We start from the raw sequence: 17,706 nt of genomic DNA, 5'->3' as shown, positions 1-17,706 counted from the left end.
AACAGGTTCTTACAGTGATGGTTGCATTTATGTCAACAACTACGGCTGCCTCAATTGGGAACAATGATTTCATAAGCCCAGGAGAGATCCAGGCATTATTAGAAGAGGTGATCAGAAGACAAGTTAAAAGGCAAGCTCTTCACAAATTCTTAAGATAAAAGAAATATTAATATTCAGAGTTTCCATGCAGACAGTGAACATCTTAGACAAATGGAATGGAACTACATAGTAGGTTTTGTCCGGATGGAAACTTCTTTGACAAAGTGAATGCTGAGCGGCATCAGGAGATGAGACAATCCTCTTTTGCTCCAGACCCACAAAACGTGGCCAAACCATCAACCTCCTGGTCGGCTCTGTCTTTTTGACTTCTGAGTCAGCTTTTTCTCTGGCCATCCTCCCCCTTCCTTGGTGCCGACCGCAGACCACTCACAGACCTGTGATGTGGCACTCCTATGTCACCTATACTCTTCCCAGGATTTCTAAATTTTGAACTATGTGAATATTACTTATGTGAAAACTAAAAATCCTAAATTGCATGTGCAGTATGGTTACAACTTTGTAGAAACTACATATAGATGTACAGAGAGAAGGGAATGTGACAAGATGATAGGGCAGTAGGAATATGTGTTTTGGGTTTTTGTTTTTTTTTTACTTTTAAGATTCCTTTAATGCAGCTATAATATTTTAAAATTTGGTTTTAAAAATAAAAACAAAAAATTTTTAAAGGTCAAGATATATGGAAAAATAAGGGGCTAGAAGATCTCTCATTTCCACAAATGGCTATATAAAATAATCTCCTTCTCAACAGTAGCCTAGATAGTAAACCAGTAACCGTATGTTTAAACAGAAGGAAAGAAGTCCACTGAAAGAACTGTGGACATATGTTATCCGGCACATCTGGCATAAGTAGCATGAAGCCCTACATGCATGGCTGAGGTTTTTGTTGTTGCTGGCCAAGATACAAAATAAAACTTTCTGGGAAAGGTCACTGCTATTTACCAAGAAAAAAATATTTAAGCTAATAAAAAATACCTGATGCCTATGAGACTTTGAACATTCCAGAAGGATGAATTCTAAGGTTAAGGGAGCTCACTGCCACCCCATGACCATAATAAGTGTGGAGGGGTCAGGGAGGTATTGAAGGGGAGACATCACAAACAAGAAGGGGTGTGACCTACATATAGCCACTGCCTCTTCCTCCTCCTCTTCTTCTAGAGAAGGAAGAGGGATCAGGTGGCAAAATACTGGGCTAAACTACCAAGGTCAAGTGGACACTGGACTGGTTGGGGTTGAAAAAACTGGTCTAAAGCAATGGAGACTGAGCTTGGCAAGCAGCACCAACTATCACCAGGGAGCCAGGCAGTGACAGACAGAGCAGCATTCCTACCAGAGCCTTTCCTACTGGCCTCCAGGTACCCGGTCACTCGGATGAACCTCCTACGACACTTCTGACTATGCTCTCCGTCTAGAGTTCCAGATTTATCACCATCACCATTGCTTCTCAATCAGAACAATCATTACAGCCATCTCACATAGATATCGATCCCAAAGAAGCAAACGACACGAAGCTCTGAACAACGGATTGTGAAGTAATGACGTGCGGGGGTGGCTCTGCTCTCTCTTGAGCAAGGAGTCCTTTAGTGCCACCTGTCAACTCTGTGTGGTATGCCCACAGCCCACCTTCAGACCAGGGAACTACAGAGAACAATGCAAACAGTCAGTCTTGCAACTCTCGTGCCGCCCACTTGCCCGTGTTTTCCAGACCCCGCGTCTCACCTCTCAGGGAGAAGCCGCATGCCTGCGGTGCACAGGATGTAAAGGGGTGTCTCCTTGTGCTTCTTCACAGGCACATGGGCAGCAGCAAAGCTCAGCAGAGGACGAAGGTAATCACTGGCATGTTCTGGGGTGTCTGCCATTGCAGAGATTCCTTAAGTAAGACAAAACACTTTAAAAAGCAGATCACATTGACTCAGAAGACTGATTCTCCATAAAGTTCTGCTTAAGGTCCTAAACGCTTATTTATATGCGAGGATGGGAGCAGCAACGAATGAGATATCCCTTCCATTATCCAGAATCTCAAGGAAAAAATGGGGGGTAGCTTTCCTTCTCCCTCTTCTCTCCTCTCGCATGCCTGCAACAGATAAAAAGAGATTGACAACAAAATATAATCTGATTAGTACCTGGCTTGATTTTTTTAACAACTGGTTGGCTGTTGCGGTCTCTCATCTGTTTGATGTCCAGCAAATCATGGGGGTTGCCATTATGTCTTGGCCAGAAATAAACAAAAATCCGGGAGCCACTGCTGCCACAGTCCACAACAAGGCCATAATTGAGAGTCAGGTCTTCAGTGTCAGTTGCTTCAAGCTCCCCTACTCGAGCCAAATACCTAAGCCAGGCAAAAAGAGATATTGGTATCAAGCATCCAGCTCCACAAAGGCACCACTACTTTAATTCATTTGTTCATGAGTCTTCATTAACCGCCTATATGTGCCAGCCACATGGAACCACACGTCTTAAGGAATGAAACCACACTGACCATAGTTACTGACGTATATATATGAGGCAACAGCTGGTTTGCTCGCCTAGAGGCCACTGGAATCAGAGAACTAAAAGACTCCACCATGTTTGGGGGCAGTTCTGAAACTGGCTGGGGAACCAAATCTTTTACCAACTTTAAAGAACTTCTAGGCCTGAGTAAATAACTGGGTTTTGTTGTTATAAGCCACTAAGATTCAGGGCAGTTTGTTACACACAGTAGTTAACTAAATGAATACTAATAATTTCCCTTCTATCTATCCTTTCTGTATATAAAGAATACTTTGGAATGATTATCACTTAATATGTGTTTCTAGGTGGTAAAAATGTATGGGGCTTTTTACTTTGTATTTTTTATTGCTAGACTTGCATTAGTAAAAATGTATGTCATAAATACAATAATTATTCTTCTCTACAATCTTTTTTTTTTTTTTTTTAAAGATTTTATTTATTTGACAGAGAAAGACACAGTGAGAGAGGGAACACAAGCAGGGGGAGTGGGAGAGGGAGAAGCAGGCTCTCCGCTGAGCAGGGAGCCCGATGCGGGGCTCGACCTGAGCCAAAGGCAGACACTTAACGACTGAGCCACCCAGGCGCCCCTCTTCTCTACAATTTTTTAAAGTATTTTTTAGTCATAAAAAGAATGTTTATAAAGTATGTATAAATAATAACAATAAAACAATGCCTCTGTACCCAACACCCAGTTTAAAAAATAAAACATTACACTGCTTTAAAAAAAAAACAAAAACAAAAAAGCTTCTAAGCCCCAGGACATCAGTACTTTATGTTGGGATTTTTCCAGATTCTCATTACAAGATATTTATTTGGCTGACAGCAGAAAGATGAAACAAGTAAAGATGTTATCATCAAAACACCAAGGTTTGAGTCTCAGCTCTAGCATTTTCTATGCTATGTGACCTTCAGCAAGTTACCTAACTTCTCTGAGACTATTTTCTCATCTGCAAAATAAGGGTATGGAGTCTCCGCCCTCAGAGAGGTTAGCACCGTGCTGTGCTGCCACTGCTCTTGTTGTTACGTGATGAGCACTGAGAGAGCAAATAGTAGAAGACTCTGGAGAAAAGGGCTGAAGAGTCCAGAAGAAAAGGCGGCTAAGAGTTGGTAAAATGCTAAAATGCTCCTGAGCTCTGAGGCTTTAATAAACATTAAAGTTCACTCAGAACCTGAGGGTCTGAAAAGTACAAACATTGCTGACTCCTCTCCAAAGGCTTCACTTGAAAAGGAGCCCAGTGAGAACGGCTTTGAGATTATATGGAAAAAGAGCTGTTTCTTGGTGCTAAGAATACATACTGCATGGCAGACAGATTAACATGTCTTGTAGGGGCACCTGGGTGGCTCAGTCGTTAAGGCGTCTGCCTTCAGATCGGGTCATGATCCCGGGGTCCTGGGATCAAGCCCTGCATCGGGCTCCCTGCTCGGCGGGGAACCTGCTTTTCCCTCTCCCACTCCCCCTGCTTGTGTTCCCTCTCTCGCTGTGTCTCTCTCTGTCAGATGAATGGATGGAATCTTTAGAAAAAAAAAAAAAAAAGAGTCTTGTGAATTCCTTTAAATTTGATTAAGTATTACTATAGGTTGAACTAATAGTTGAATAAATGCTCTGAAAGCAAAGCTGTGAATTTTTTCAAGTATCACAGCTAAACAACCTTCCTTGTATCTGCCCTAGTCACCCAAAACCATATTTAGGCTAACTCCTAGATCCCCTAGACCCGTACACAGAACCTCTCAGAACTAGGTTTTGTGAAGCCTGAAGCTAGTGCCAATGGGGAGAGGGGTATTCTTTTTTAAGAAAGATTCAACATTACAAATATGAAAGAAGTCCGCACATGTTTGGGGCCTTGATGTGTAGGTATCATTAGCTCTGCAGGAAATCCACCTCTGATCAGACAATAAGCCACATGTCCCACCCTTCAGGACAATCTAGCCCATGTTTACTGGTGATTTCACATTGCTATGCAGACCACAAAGTTCCCTACTTTGGACAGAAAAGCAAACCTGATGAATAGATGAGCATGTAGAAACAGATTGGAAAGAAAAAAGTAGAGCTAAGTACCTTTCCTAAGGTACAATACAAAATAAGGGAAGAACATACATTTGAGCTCCAAAATAATGCTGTAAATTATTACATAGGATACGGTCAGGTAGAACTTTTTCTGGATCCGATATCAGAGTGAGTTATGGGAAATGAGGCAGGTGGTAAAAATCTGTTACACTCTAGTCAATTTACAGTCCCAAAGACTCTGTTCACCACATACTTACCCATTCTAATCAAATGACTTGGCTGAACTGGGCTTATAATCCACAAATCAACTCATAACAACTCATTGCTATCACATGAAAACTGGGAAGACATCTGGGTTCAAGTTACAGAACCTGTGCAAATACTAACCCCACAGGACGCCACAGGCAAGATAAGCCATCTCTCGCCCAAAGTGACTTCTCATTTCTCATCATAGCAATCTTTCTACTTCACATGCTTCACAGATCTTTCTCTGCTTTCCCTCTCTGAAAACCTTCCCCTCTACTTTTCTCACTAGATTCTGGATCCCATTCCCTGCTGCTTAATGAATAACTTTTCCCCAGTTCATTGGTTCTCAAATGTTTGGGGCTCAAGACCCTTTATATTTTTAAAAATTATTGGATCCAAAAGAGCTTTTTTTGTATATGTGGGTTACATCTATTTATATTTACCATGTTAGAAAATAAAACAGAAATATTTTTAGTATTTATTTATTAATTTAGATATAACAATAAACTCATTACATATTAATATATTTTATAAAAATAACTATTTTCTAAAACAAAAAAAACAGAAGAGCAGCACTGTCTTACGGTTTTGCAAATCTCTTTTGTGTGTAGATTAATAGAAGACAGCTAGATTCTCATATTTGCCTCTGTATTCAATCTGTTCAATATGTTGTTTTGGTTGAAGTATTTGAAAAAAATCCAGCTTCACGGAGACATGTTATTGCAAAAGGGAATATTTTAAGAGCCCATTTAGATCACTGTGCATGTTCTTCTTTAATACTACACTAAAACTCAACAAGTGAAGTTTCTTAAAGGTTAGTTGCAAAGTGAAATCTAAAACCCTATCTAAGAATGTTTCATACTCTGTAAAGTTAACCATTGGTCTATCTTGCACTTTGAATGGCTTTTATCCCTGCATAATTTTGTAACATCCTATACTGGAAAATACTGGTTCACTGAACTATGCAAATCTTCCCAACATTGACACATTTCATTCTTCAATATTAAAAAAAAATACCTACCCACACATTCATTAGTATCACTACCAATATTATCAAAAAAGTCATTTATGTATTGAGAAGCTAGCAAACTCACAGTGGCAGATACAGATTTTCCAAACTGCTAATTTTCAGATGAAAGCTCAAATTTTATCATTGACAATGAACACTGATAGTTGTTTTCCTTAAAGTGATAGGCTTTTACTTCATTCATTTTCAAGAAAATATCTATGAAATACCCAAGTCTGAAAACCACAGCTTTTCTGGCAGTCATTCTTTCAAGTCAAAATAATATTTCATGATAAAAGCGGTTCATAACCCAAACAATTGCCTAAGGGCTTTTCCTCAAGAAAACTCCAGTGTGCATCAGAAGTACTTAATACGTATTTCCAATTTTGTCACACAAAACATGAAAAAGATATTCTTAAATGGAATTTCCCCATTATAACTATGTGACAATGATGACTACAATAACTAATAGTATAATTTGGTGCCTCCATCTTGATTGGTGCTAAGGCACCTGCAGTTTTACCTGCCCATTGCTTTGCATCACTAGTATAAATGTCAACTCAGTGAAAAGGGCAAAGAAACATCACAGTAGCCAAGAGGTAGAAGCAACATAAATATCCACGGACAGATGAATAAACAAAATGTGGTGTATACATAAAATGGAATATTATTCAGCCTTAAAAGAGAAGGAAACTTAGTCATATGCTACAATATAGGTGAACGTTGAGGATATCATGCTAAGTAAAACAAGCCAGTCACAGAAAGACAAATACTGTATGAGAGTAAAACAGCCATATTCATCAAAACAGAAAACAGAATAGTAGCTACCAGGGGTTGGCGTGGGGAGGGAAAAAAGGGGAGCTGTTGTTCAATGGGCACAGAATTCAGATTTGCAAGATGAACAACTTCTGGAGATTGGTTGAATAACAATGTGAATATAGTTAACACTACTGAACTGTATACTTAAAGTGGTTGAGATGGTAAATTTTATGTTATGTGATTCTTAGCAATTAAAAAAAGAGCAAATAACATCTTAGTAGGTATTATGAAAACAGTTTTGGCCTAATTTTGACCTCACAAACCCCATGAAAGGGTCTCAGGAACTCACAAGGGTCAGTAAACACTTTGACAACCACTGCTCTAATGTGACCTTCTTTCTCTCTGGAACATCCATCTGCTTCTCTACCTATCTCTCCCCCTTCCTTTCTCTGACATGGCTTCCCAGTTCTTAAAAAGCCTCCACTCAACAATGCCAACTCTTATAATATTCACAATGATTTGAAAAGGCCTCCTCCTTCTGTTTTAAAATGTGGAGTGTCGTTATTCCCTTTAAGCAGTTTGTTTATATTCCAGTATGAGCCCCTAAGCCTTCTTTCATATTTGTTTGTTCCGCCTCTGCACTTCTCAATGGCAAACACCTTATCTGCAGGATCTCCAAACTGTCACAATGTTCCTCACATTTCTCTAATATGTATCAACTAATACTGACTGATTTGGTCCTAGAGCTCACAATATAGAGCTGTGCGTTTGTTGTTAACTCCTCTATGTCTTTGTTAGCTGTCTAGCTATACATACTCAACTGGTCTCCTCAGAAAGTTCCAATGGCTTTTCAAAGCCATGTGTGCATTGGCAGAAAAAGTCAGCTGACCTTTGAACAGAAGGGAAAAAGGTAGGACCAGACAGCATTTATGTTACACTTCCCACTTGAGTCTTGCTCAATGGTTGCAGTCAGCAGGAAGCCTCCATTTGTCTCATCATGAATACAAATGAGTAATGGAAGAACAATATTCCCCTTTGGGAAGTGATAGTATCACCTCTTTCTGAAACTTTGACTTCTAATGATCTAATCAGGCTTCTTATACTTTGCAAACACCTGAAGGTCTTCCTCTGTCCAGGCTCCTGACATGAATGGATCAATGGTCCTTTCTTCGATGTTTTCGTTTGTGATTTGCAGTCCTGGCCTTAGCCATCATGATCAATTACTTGCATTGCTGGACTCTTCTGCTTTGCTGATATTACACTAAATTAATCCCTAGAGAGGACCTAAAGTCCAAGAGAAAAGTTCCAAAAGCTTTGGAATACCTCACATCCGTTTTCCCGGGAGAGATCTGATTCACTATTACACATATTTAACCCTCTACACACATACACACACTTTCTATTTGAGAAACCTGATTTCCCTCTAATCATTGCTGGGTCAATGAAAAGAAAATTACTCACATATACATCACCTAAGGTAGAACTGGAAGATAGTGGCTTTCACTGCCATTACCCTGAAAACATTAACAGCATTAGGGCAGTAACTGACCAAACCATCACCTAGCTTACAATCAACACTAATTATACCACTTCTAGAGTTCAAACAGAACTCAGCAACGTGCCAAAAATCCATTAAAGCAACTCCCATCAGTATGGAGCTACCATTTTGCTGTATGTCATCATACTCTTTCAACTCCATCCAAGGCTCAAAACCAAATATAATGAAATTATAGGGAAAGTAGCTGTGCATAACTGATGATAATAATACATGAACAGGAAAGCACCTTGAAGGTTACTGCTTATCTCCTAACAAGATTAACCAGAGCAGTCAGGAGCATTTATAATTTAAAGCTCTGCTTATAAACACTATAAACACCATAAACACCATTAAAGAACAAGTAAGTGAATAAATGAATAAATGGCAAAGAATGCAAGTAAATGCCTTCAATTTCACCAGGAAAAATCTCTGAATTGTTCTATTATACATAAGAAGCCTTAACTTCATCTGCATACCTTAAAGTTTGTCATTTTTATCCTAACCAAAAGTAATGTCTCTTTTCAACCTGCTTTAAACAGAATTGAAAGTCCTAAGGAAGGCCGGTACTGAGCCCACTGTGACACAGAACCTCTCATTCACAGTTATACCCAGATGACAAAGGAACATGAAGGCACCGCCTTTCTTTTGGGAGGGGGAGGAGCAGAAGGAGAGGGAGAGAGAAAATCTTAAGCAGGCTCCACGCCCAGTGCGGTGCCTGACTCGGGGCTCAATCTCATGACCCTGAGATAATGACCTGAGCTGAAATCAAGAGTTGGATGCTTAACTGACTGAGCCACCCAGGAGCCCTGGCACCACCTTTCAACAGGTTCCAAAGACATTCTTCAGAACAATAGTCAACCAGACAAAAATTTCCTCTCTAATGAAGACAGTAGTGAGGCTACAAAAAAGTGAATAATACTAAACATTAAGGTTTAGAAGAAATGCACTGAATATATACAACATTTAAGAACAATTTACCATATGTCTTGCACTCTATATATGTATACATGCTAAAAGTGCCCCTTATACTAAAAATTATTAATAAATTTTAACAATTTACCTAGGGCTAAAACTTTCCAACAGAACTTTCTGCTATGATGAAAATATTCCCCATCTGTCCAATAGGATGGCCACTAGCCACATGTGGCCAGTGAGCTGCTGAAATGTGACTAGTGCAAGTGAGGAACTAATTTTATTTGATTTTAATTAATTTAAACTTAAATAGCCACTGTGACAAGTGGCTACCCTATTGGATACCATAGTGCAGATAATAATATTTGTTGAATAAGTGAATAGATGAATGAATAAATAAATGTAAAATATGTATTAAGTCTGATGAAGTTGTTGGAGCACTACTTATGTGGCACAAGACAGATACAGAGTTGATTAAAACACACATCTAAGAAAAATTATTCTTAAAAATAGCTTTGCTATGCGTGTATGGGTAGAGGGTATCTGGGAAACCTCTGTACTTCTGCTCAATTTAGCTGAGAACCTAAAACTGCTCTAAAAAATAAAGTCTATTAAAAACAGCTCTGGATTCTATCCTTACTGATACCCCATCACTCTCTAAATTTATCTTTTCTTAAATTCTAGTTCTGATGCAAACCTGCTTTCTCCTTCCTGCAGCAATGTGGGTAAATGTTCATAATAAACAAACAAATACAACTCTTCAGTTTTGAAACTACAGAGGGAAAACCCTCATGCAGGCTTCTAAAATCCTGGGTCACATCGCCTCAGAAGAAATATGCTAAGTTCCACCAATGGCTGAAAAAAATTCAAATTAAAATATTTTTTTCAATACAAACTACTGATACAATTTCATCAGGCAAACTGGAACAATTTAAGTTGGAAAAATATGACTATATTATATGTATATAATATAAAAATCACAACGATAAGCACTTGTCCTATTTTTTTATAAGCTATTGAACTAAAGTATTTCCATCAATTCCTAATTATTTGCTTAATCGTCTTGTCATCAGCTAGAGTTTACCAGTATTTAAGCAACATCAGCAACCAGGAAGAAAAAAATTCTGGAAGGAATATTTTAAATGCAGATAATGCCGCCCATTATCTTCGATGTATACAGGGCAGAAAATGGAATTAGAGAACAGAAAAATCAAGATTATTTCAAATAAAAGACTCTCTCCTGCCTCACTGTCAAGATGCCAGCATATTATTCATTGACAGTTGTTATCAGTGTGCCCATATCTATTGACCAGCATACGCTTCCTACTACCACCATCTAATTTGCTGTTTATCTGGTGTGTTCTGAGACAAGACAAAAACAAGCTAATTAACACAGTGTGTAAAATAAAAGCAAACATGGGGCACCTGGGTGGCTCAGTTGGTTAAGTGTCTGCCTTCAGCTCAGGCCATGATCCCAGGGTCCTAGGATCAAGCCCCATGTCGGATTCCCTGCTCAGAGGGAGCCTGCTTCTCTCTCTCCTCCCTGCTCGTGCTCTCTCACTATCTCTGTCTCTCTCTCTCAAATAAATAAATAAAATCTTAAAAAAATAAAATAAAATAAAATAAAATAAAAGCAAACAGGTTCTGTGGGAAAGACTATCTTATCAGTAAAGTACCTGCGCTTTTAGTTCATGAACTTAATATCGACTTCAGTTACTCATGGGCCTCTTCTGATTAATTTCTGATTCTTAACTTTGTTCCTGCTTCTTGACTGTGTACAGTTCCTGATTCTACATAGATATACATATAAACTATTATCTCATTGGGAAATAATTCTTCCTTCACATCAGCCTCCCTAACTAGATTATGAACTCTATGAGTTCACGAGCCACGTTTTATTCATCTTTGTACCTTAGTATCTACAACAGTGTCAAGCACACAGCAAGCTCTCAATGAATGTTTGCTTCTGAAATGACTCACAGGGGCTGCCAGGAGTGAAATGTAATGATATATAGTAATTTGTAGCAATATGCACATAACCTTTCATTAAAGAACAGAAGCTCTAGGCTATATGGCTGCTGGCTGCTCAACCAGAGCATTACAGGGTGTCAGGACTTGGTAAGATAACCACACAGGCACAGTGTGTCCCTTAGCTTTGTAGCTAACTTGTTGCAATTAATTCAACTTAAGTATTTATCACATCTGGCCACTTGGGGTATAGTGGTAGACAAAAATATCAGATCACTCTAACTCCCACATATCCCTCAAATGCATCGCTGCTTTCACCCAAGTTCAGGCGACCATCATCTCTACTGGAGTATTCCAGTTCATATCCCTCCTTTCATGTTTATTCCCCTCCAATTCCTTCTCCACGATGCCACTAAAGTGAGCTTTCTTTAAAAAGAAATTCCAGGGGCGCCTGGGTGACTCAGTTGTTAAGTGTCTGCCTTCGGCTCAGGTCATGATCCCAGAGTCCTGAGATCAAGCCCCGCATCGGGCTCCCTGCTCAGCGGGAAGCCTGCTTCTCCCTCTCCCATTCCCGTTTGTGTTCCCTCTCTTGCTGTGTCTCTGTCAAATAAATAAAAAATCTTTAAAAAAAATTCCAATCATATCACTCTTTAAAGCCTTCCCTCTGCCCTTAAGATAATGTCTAAACCCCCTCAAATGACTTAACAGGCTCAGGCCGATTTACCTCTCCAGCCACACAGCTCACCACTCACTCCCTAACAGTCTTTATTCTAGCCATATTAACCCACATAGAATTCCATAATTAGATCATGCTGTCTTCCAGTGGAAAACTGTGCTTAGATGCGTCAAGAAAAATCTCAATAAGCATTAAAAAAAACTCATTATGGATTTAGTTCTCTGAAACTAACAGGCTGCTTAAGGCCGATTGTTGACAACTATAGTCATCTAAACAAATGTTCCTTCTTCAGAAAGAAAGAAGGAAAAATACAAATGAATTGAGCTGCTAGGGGAGGAAAGGCTGGAAACATAAACTTCTTTTTTTTTTTTTTTAAAGATTTTATTTATTTATTTGAGAGAGAGAATGAGAGAGAGAGAGAGCACATGAGAGGGGGGAGGGTCAGAGGGAGAAGCAGACTCCCCGCCGAGCGGGGAGCCCGATGCGGGACTCGATCCCGGGACTCCAGGATCATGACCTGAGCTGAAGGCAGTCGCTCAACCAACTGAGCCACCCAGGCGCCCTGGAAACATAAACTTCTTGAGAAAAGGTACCGAAGTGTCCATGTCCTGGTGCTTATCATCACCCAGCACATAATGGTTGCTCAATAAATGCTTGCTGAATGAATGAATGACAAAAGTGAAGTGGAAATAAATTCTGGGGACAGAACAACCCAGAAATATTAAGGGGAGTGGTCACGTGTCCCATTTCTGACCAGAAAAGATTGAAGGAAAGGGCTACTGGAGGTTTCCAGGAAGGGCCCTCTTCATTCTTACACAAGAGCATAGAAGGCAGGCCTGTTTCTCTCCTGCAGGACATGAGTATGGATGCAAGTAGACCTAGTGGCTACTGGCTGCTATTTTACAACCATTCAGAAAGTTGGTGCTGTAGAAAACAGAGACAGAGCTTCTCATCCTGATAGCCAATGTTGAACTTATGGTCCCTTTACCCCTGGACTTCTAGTTATGTGAGCCAATAAACTTTCTTTTTATTTAAGTCAGTTTGACCGGCACTTGCAGCCCAAAGTCTCCTGATACTGTCTCAGAAGCAACAAAGAGAAAGTCATGTTGATGATGAACACAATATGTCATCATTTCATTTTGTAGCCTAATCAGAAACTAACCTCAAAAAACAATAGCAAAATGAATCATTGTTATAAAGGAATACAGATCTTCTACGTAACTGGTAAGGCATTAAAACTAGATCAAATAATTCAGATATATTTTCTGTTAAAAAAAAAAGGTATTCAGCTCTCACTGGACAGAATTAACAGATTAGACTTTATAGAAGAAAATACTAGTGAACTGGAAGACATAGCAATATAAAATATCCAGAAAGAAACAGAGAGAAAAAAGACTGGGAAAAAAAAGAAATGAATGAACTGTGAGAAAACTTCACATGGTTCAATATATACGTGATTGGAGACACCAAAGGAGAAGTGGAAGAGGTCAGGAAAAAATATTTGAAGAAATAATGGTCAAAATTTTTCTGCGTTTGATTAAAAAGTATAAGTCCATAGATTTAAGAATCAACAAATCACAAGCAAAAGAATCATGAAGAAAACTACACCAAGGCACATCATAATCAAATTGCTTAAAACCAGTGATAAAATGTAAAAAGCAGCCAGAGGAAAGACACATGATGTACAGAGAACAAGATTTAAGAATTACAGCTGACTTCTCCTCAGAAAGAATGCACTTCAGAAGACAGTGAAGCATCGTTTCTAAAGTAATGAAAGAAAAAAAAGATCAACCTAGAGCTCCATACCCAATGAATATTTTCAAAGGAAAGCAAAATTACTTTTTTGGTCATAAAAGTTAAAAGAACTCACCAACTACAAACTCACACTACCAGAAATGTTAAAGGAAGTCCCTTAGGCAAAATGAACACTATACCAGGTGGCAATATGAACTACAATACAAAGGAATGAAGAGACCCAGAAATGGTAAATATATCAGCCTTTTTTTATTTTTGAAATCTCTTTAAAAGACAATTAAATGTTAGAAGCAAAAATAATAACAATATATGGTGGAGTTTATAACATATGTAGAAGGAAAATGTATAAAAACAATAGCACAAAGGCTGAGGGGAAGAGATAGAGGTATGTGGAAAGAGGAATTATATTACTTGAAGGTAGTCTATGATAAGTTAAAGATGTATACTATAAACCCTAAACCCTAAAGCAACCATTAAAAAAAAATTTTTTTTAATTTAAAAACCCAGAGTTATATCTACTCAGCCCACAAAAGAGATAAAATGGAATATTAAAAATGTACTCAATTCAAAAGAAGGGAGAAAAAGAGGAAAAGCAAACAAAGAACAGATGTGACGAGAAGAAAACAAATAGCAAGATAGATTTAAGCCTAAGCATAATCAATAATCACATGCAATGCAAATGGCCTAAACACTTCAAATAAAAGGCAGACATTGTCAGACTGGATAAAAAGCAGTTACTTATAAAAAGACTAGATAGATATAAAATATAAAGACATAAAGGCTAAAACTAAAAAGATGGGAAAACATCTATAACGATAACACTAATCAAAAGAAAGCTGAATTAATTATATTAATACCAGACTAGTATATTTCAGAGCAAAGAATACAATCAAGGATAAAAAGAGTCATTTAATAATAATAAAGGGTTCATTCATCAAGAATACATAATAATCCTAAACATTTATGCATTCAATAAGTCAACCCACCAAAACAAGAATATAGAAAGATCCTTTCGTGGTTAAAATGCACCATCAACATTCCTAAATCAAAAGTGAACTTTGCCAAAATGGGGCTTAATATCTTTATGTAATAAGTGGCATGCAATTCTACTAATAAAAGTGCAGTATTCCCCAAAGGGTCAAAGGTAGTAGTGTGTTAAATGTCAAAATGTTTATGACTTCAATGCCAAGTCTGAGCAAAGTGACCTAAAGCTGACTCACCTTTCATATTGCCTATCTCGTGGTAATGAAGCACCCCAACGTCGAAAGTCCATGATTAACATAAGTAAAAGGAGACAGGATATGAAGAAGAGTCCTAGGAATGCCACCCGCTGACGTGGAAATGGGCTCACTGTGGGCACAGTGAAGTACCAGGAGGCTGGGCAGAGGTAGGAAAAACTGATCCTGAAATGAGACAAACATTATTAGTAAGAAAAGTCTCTACAGTTGAGTGCTAAAAAAATGGTTTTTAAACTGGATTAAAGCCCTTCCTAATAAAGGTGCCACCAGAAGTCTATAAATGTTCTCTTAGTCTCAAATTTCAGAAAAGAACCTATATGGTTCATGGTGCTTCTATAAATCAGAAAAGCCTTATCTGCTCTTTTCCCAATGTCTGCACTTTTGGGTATAACTGAAAGAATTAATCTCATGTTTATGAAAAGATCACCAGTCTCCCCGGTCAATCTCATAACACTGAAGAATCAGAGCAACTACAACATTCCCATCAAGAATGACATCAAAAAACCGGATAGTCAGAATACTTATTTAACTAATTAAAAAAATATTTTAATAAGTAATATATGCACATGGTAAGAAAAAATCAGTTTAAAAGGATACAGTGGAAAATGAGTCTTTTGCCTTAACCCACCATTTCCCACTCGAAGGCAACCACTGGTACCCAGTTTCTATGTATTTTCCCAGGGATATTCCATGTTTACACAAGCATAAATGTATATAATATATGACAATATACATATGTGTATCTCCATTCCTCTGGTTTTACACCGTATCTACTGTTCTACATCTTTCCCCACTTACTCTATTTGACAACTGTTCCATTTGGTACATATTGATCCACATTAATCTTTTCTGAAAGTTTCAGAGCATCAAAATGTATGGATACACATATTCAACTATGAAGTTCACTTTCCATATTGATTCAAAAGGACCTCAGCCTATTTTCAAAGTTCATTAAAAAAAAAAAATCTTTGTTTAACCTCCTCAAAAAGCACGTAGCTTTCTAAAAGAACATTACATTTTAGCACTTTTCAGATGTCAGCAAGCACTCATTCACTCCATCACCCTGGGGTTACGAGCCAGAAACTATAGTGTCTGCCTTCAAAAAAAATTTCACTTTGATCTTCTTTGCATCCATCCGACCAAGCTGCAAAGTCCAGAAGCAGCACTAGGGCAAACCTCACTTGTAAAAACATCCCAGGGCCCCCCACCTACCTGCCACCCCCAACTGAGCCCCAAGCTGAGGAGAAAATGTGCAGCCTTACCTAGCCATGGGATCCCTTCAGTGGTCTCAGTGCCTGTCACCTCCTTTTCTTTTTGCCCTGAGAAATTGGTCTCCTTGTCTCAGGCATCTCCTAAGTCTGCAGCCTGTTAAGAGTTCGTTGGATTTCAGGCTTACCCGCAGCAGTGCCCACAGGACAAGCCCTCCAAGGGAAGGCCAAGGCGCCCACCCACTCCAGATGCGTCCGCTCTTGTTCCGGGGCCCAGCTGACGCTAAGCCGACTCCCCGGGAGCCGGGCGTTCTCGAGGCACCGGCGCTCCCCAGGTGGCGGGGTGGGGGTGCCCACTTCCCCTCCCCGCCTATCCCAGCCCGCGGCCCTCCCGCGCTCGCACTCACAGGTCGAGCGGCCCGCAGGCTCCCTCGGCAACGTTCCGCTGGGTACGGAGCGCTTACCCCCGCGGCCTTTAGCCCAGCCGGAAGGAGGCCTGAGCGGGCGGCGGCGCCACGTCCCCAAGGAAACCGCAGGGAGCCAATGACTGACGGCAGACCCGCGGAGAGGGGCCCACCCTCCACCCAGCCCGGGCCGCCGGCGAACTAGCTCCGTCGGCCGCACGTCCGTTCGCCAGAGTGGCCAATCCCCAAGAGCGTTCGGCCGCTAATGCCCGCCCCGGGATTTCGAGCGCGTCCAATCCGGAAGGGCGTCGTGCCGTAGCTCCGCCTGGACGGGCCAGCTGTAGGCGCTCAGGTGAGCCGTGCGAAGCGGTGCAAGGGTGCCCTGCGCCCGCTGCCCTCTCGGCGGCGCGATTTCTCTCCTGGCTGCTTGCTACGCTGCCGCTTCCAGGACTGAGCGGCCCCGGCGGGTGAGTCTTGCAGTGGCCGCGAGAGAAGTGCATCCCTTGCCCACAACCTATCAGAGGTATTGTGTCCACCAACCCTGATCGCCAGAATCAAACCTTCCGTATAGCCTCCCAGACTTATGTCCCGGCTTCCTTGTCTTGTCCTGTTAGAGAAACATAAATGGGGGACAATATCGTTTACACCGAAGCGCTTATAGTATTCGTTCAACATTGATTGAATGTCTGCTGTGTGCCAGACGTGAGCCGCTGTGTCCCTGCCCTCCCGGACCTTACAGTAATAAATGCAAAGGTAATGTTTCTTTAATGTTTTCCTTCCTTGCTTACACCAGCCGTTTCTCTCATTTCCAGCCATTTGGACAGGATAAAGTCCAAGTCCTTACAAACGTGGCATATACATGGCGATCCAGGACCCACCCATGCAGCATCTTCTGCTGCTCCTCAGCCCCCTTACTATGCTTCAACAACGCACATCTGTGGCTTCTGCCCTCTTAGGCTTTGTCCGTTCCGCCTTCTCCACCCTTCCATCTGCCTTGAATATCCTTCCCAGCCTCTTAGCCAAGCCAACTCATACTCATTCCTTACCACTTAGCTTAAGGGTCACCTCCCCTAAAAACTTTACTTGCCCTACAACCCCGTCATATATGCCTGTTGTTTCACTTACCATATTGAATTACAATTTATGTGTCTGTCCCTGTCGACAGAATATGCTTGAGGGCAGGGACTATCTTCCACAGCAATGCTGGGTACTGTCCGGTGCATACAATACAGGTAATGTATGATAAATAAGTGAATGAATGTAGAAATAAATGAAGACCACCCAAATGAGATCAAAAAGAGGCTATCTGTTCTACACCTGTTATAGAAAAGTGGTCAACCACCAACACTTATATCTGGCAGAGACCTAAAGACTGTCAGGGGAATGGGAAAGCTTTAACGGGGGGGGGGGGGGGGGGGGGGGGGGGGGGGAGGCCGCTGTTTTCT

General features: G+C 40.4%; 1 protein-coding gene across 3 annotated transcripts in view; it reads right to left on the bottom strand.

Annotated features, from left to right (window-relative positions):
- Positions 1-16,405, bottom strand: part of ENTPD7 (ectonucleoside triphosphate diphosphohydrolase 7) — a 38,568-nt gene extending 22,163 nt beyond the window's left edge. For 2 of the 3 annotated variants that reach the window (XM_032432415.1, XM_032432418.1), the window contains exons 1-5: positions 16,265-16,403; positions 15,912-16,014; positions 14,632-14,814; positions 2,181-2,386; positions 1,777-1,927 (exon numbers count right to left, since the gene is read on the bottom strand). In XM_032432415.1, coding sequence (XP_032288306.1) covers positions 1,777-1,927; positions 2,181-2,386; positions 14,632-14,814; positions 15,912-15,919 — 548 coding nt within the window. In that variant the 5' untranslated portion in view covers positions 15,920-16,014; positions 16,265-16,403. Of the gene's footprint in view, positions 1-1,776; positions 1,928-2,180; positions 2,387-14,631; positions 14,815-15,911; positions 16,015-16,264 lie in introns of all 3 variants that reach the window. The other variant, XM_032432416.1, reaches the window with a different exon arrangement.
- Between the last annotated feature and the right edge of the window lie 1,301 nt (positions 16,406-17,706).

This window comes from Phoca vitulina, unplaced genomic scaffold (assembly GCF_004348235.1).
Source record: "Phoca vitulina isolate PV1807 unplaced genomic scaffold, GSC_HSeal_1.0 scaffold48, whole genome shotgun sequence".
In the NCBI taxonomy this organism is placed as follows: Eukaryota; Metazoa; Chordata; class Mammalia; order Carnivora; family Phocidae; genus Phoca; species Phoca vitulina.
This window is presented reverse-complemented; position numbering and strand designations above follow the sequence as displayed.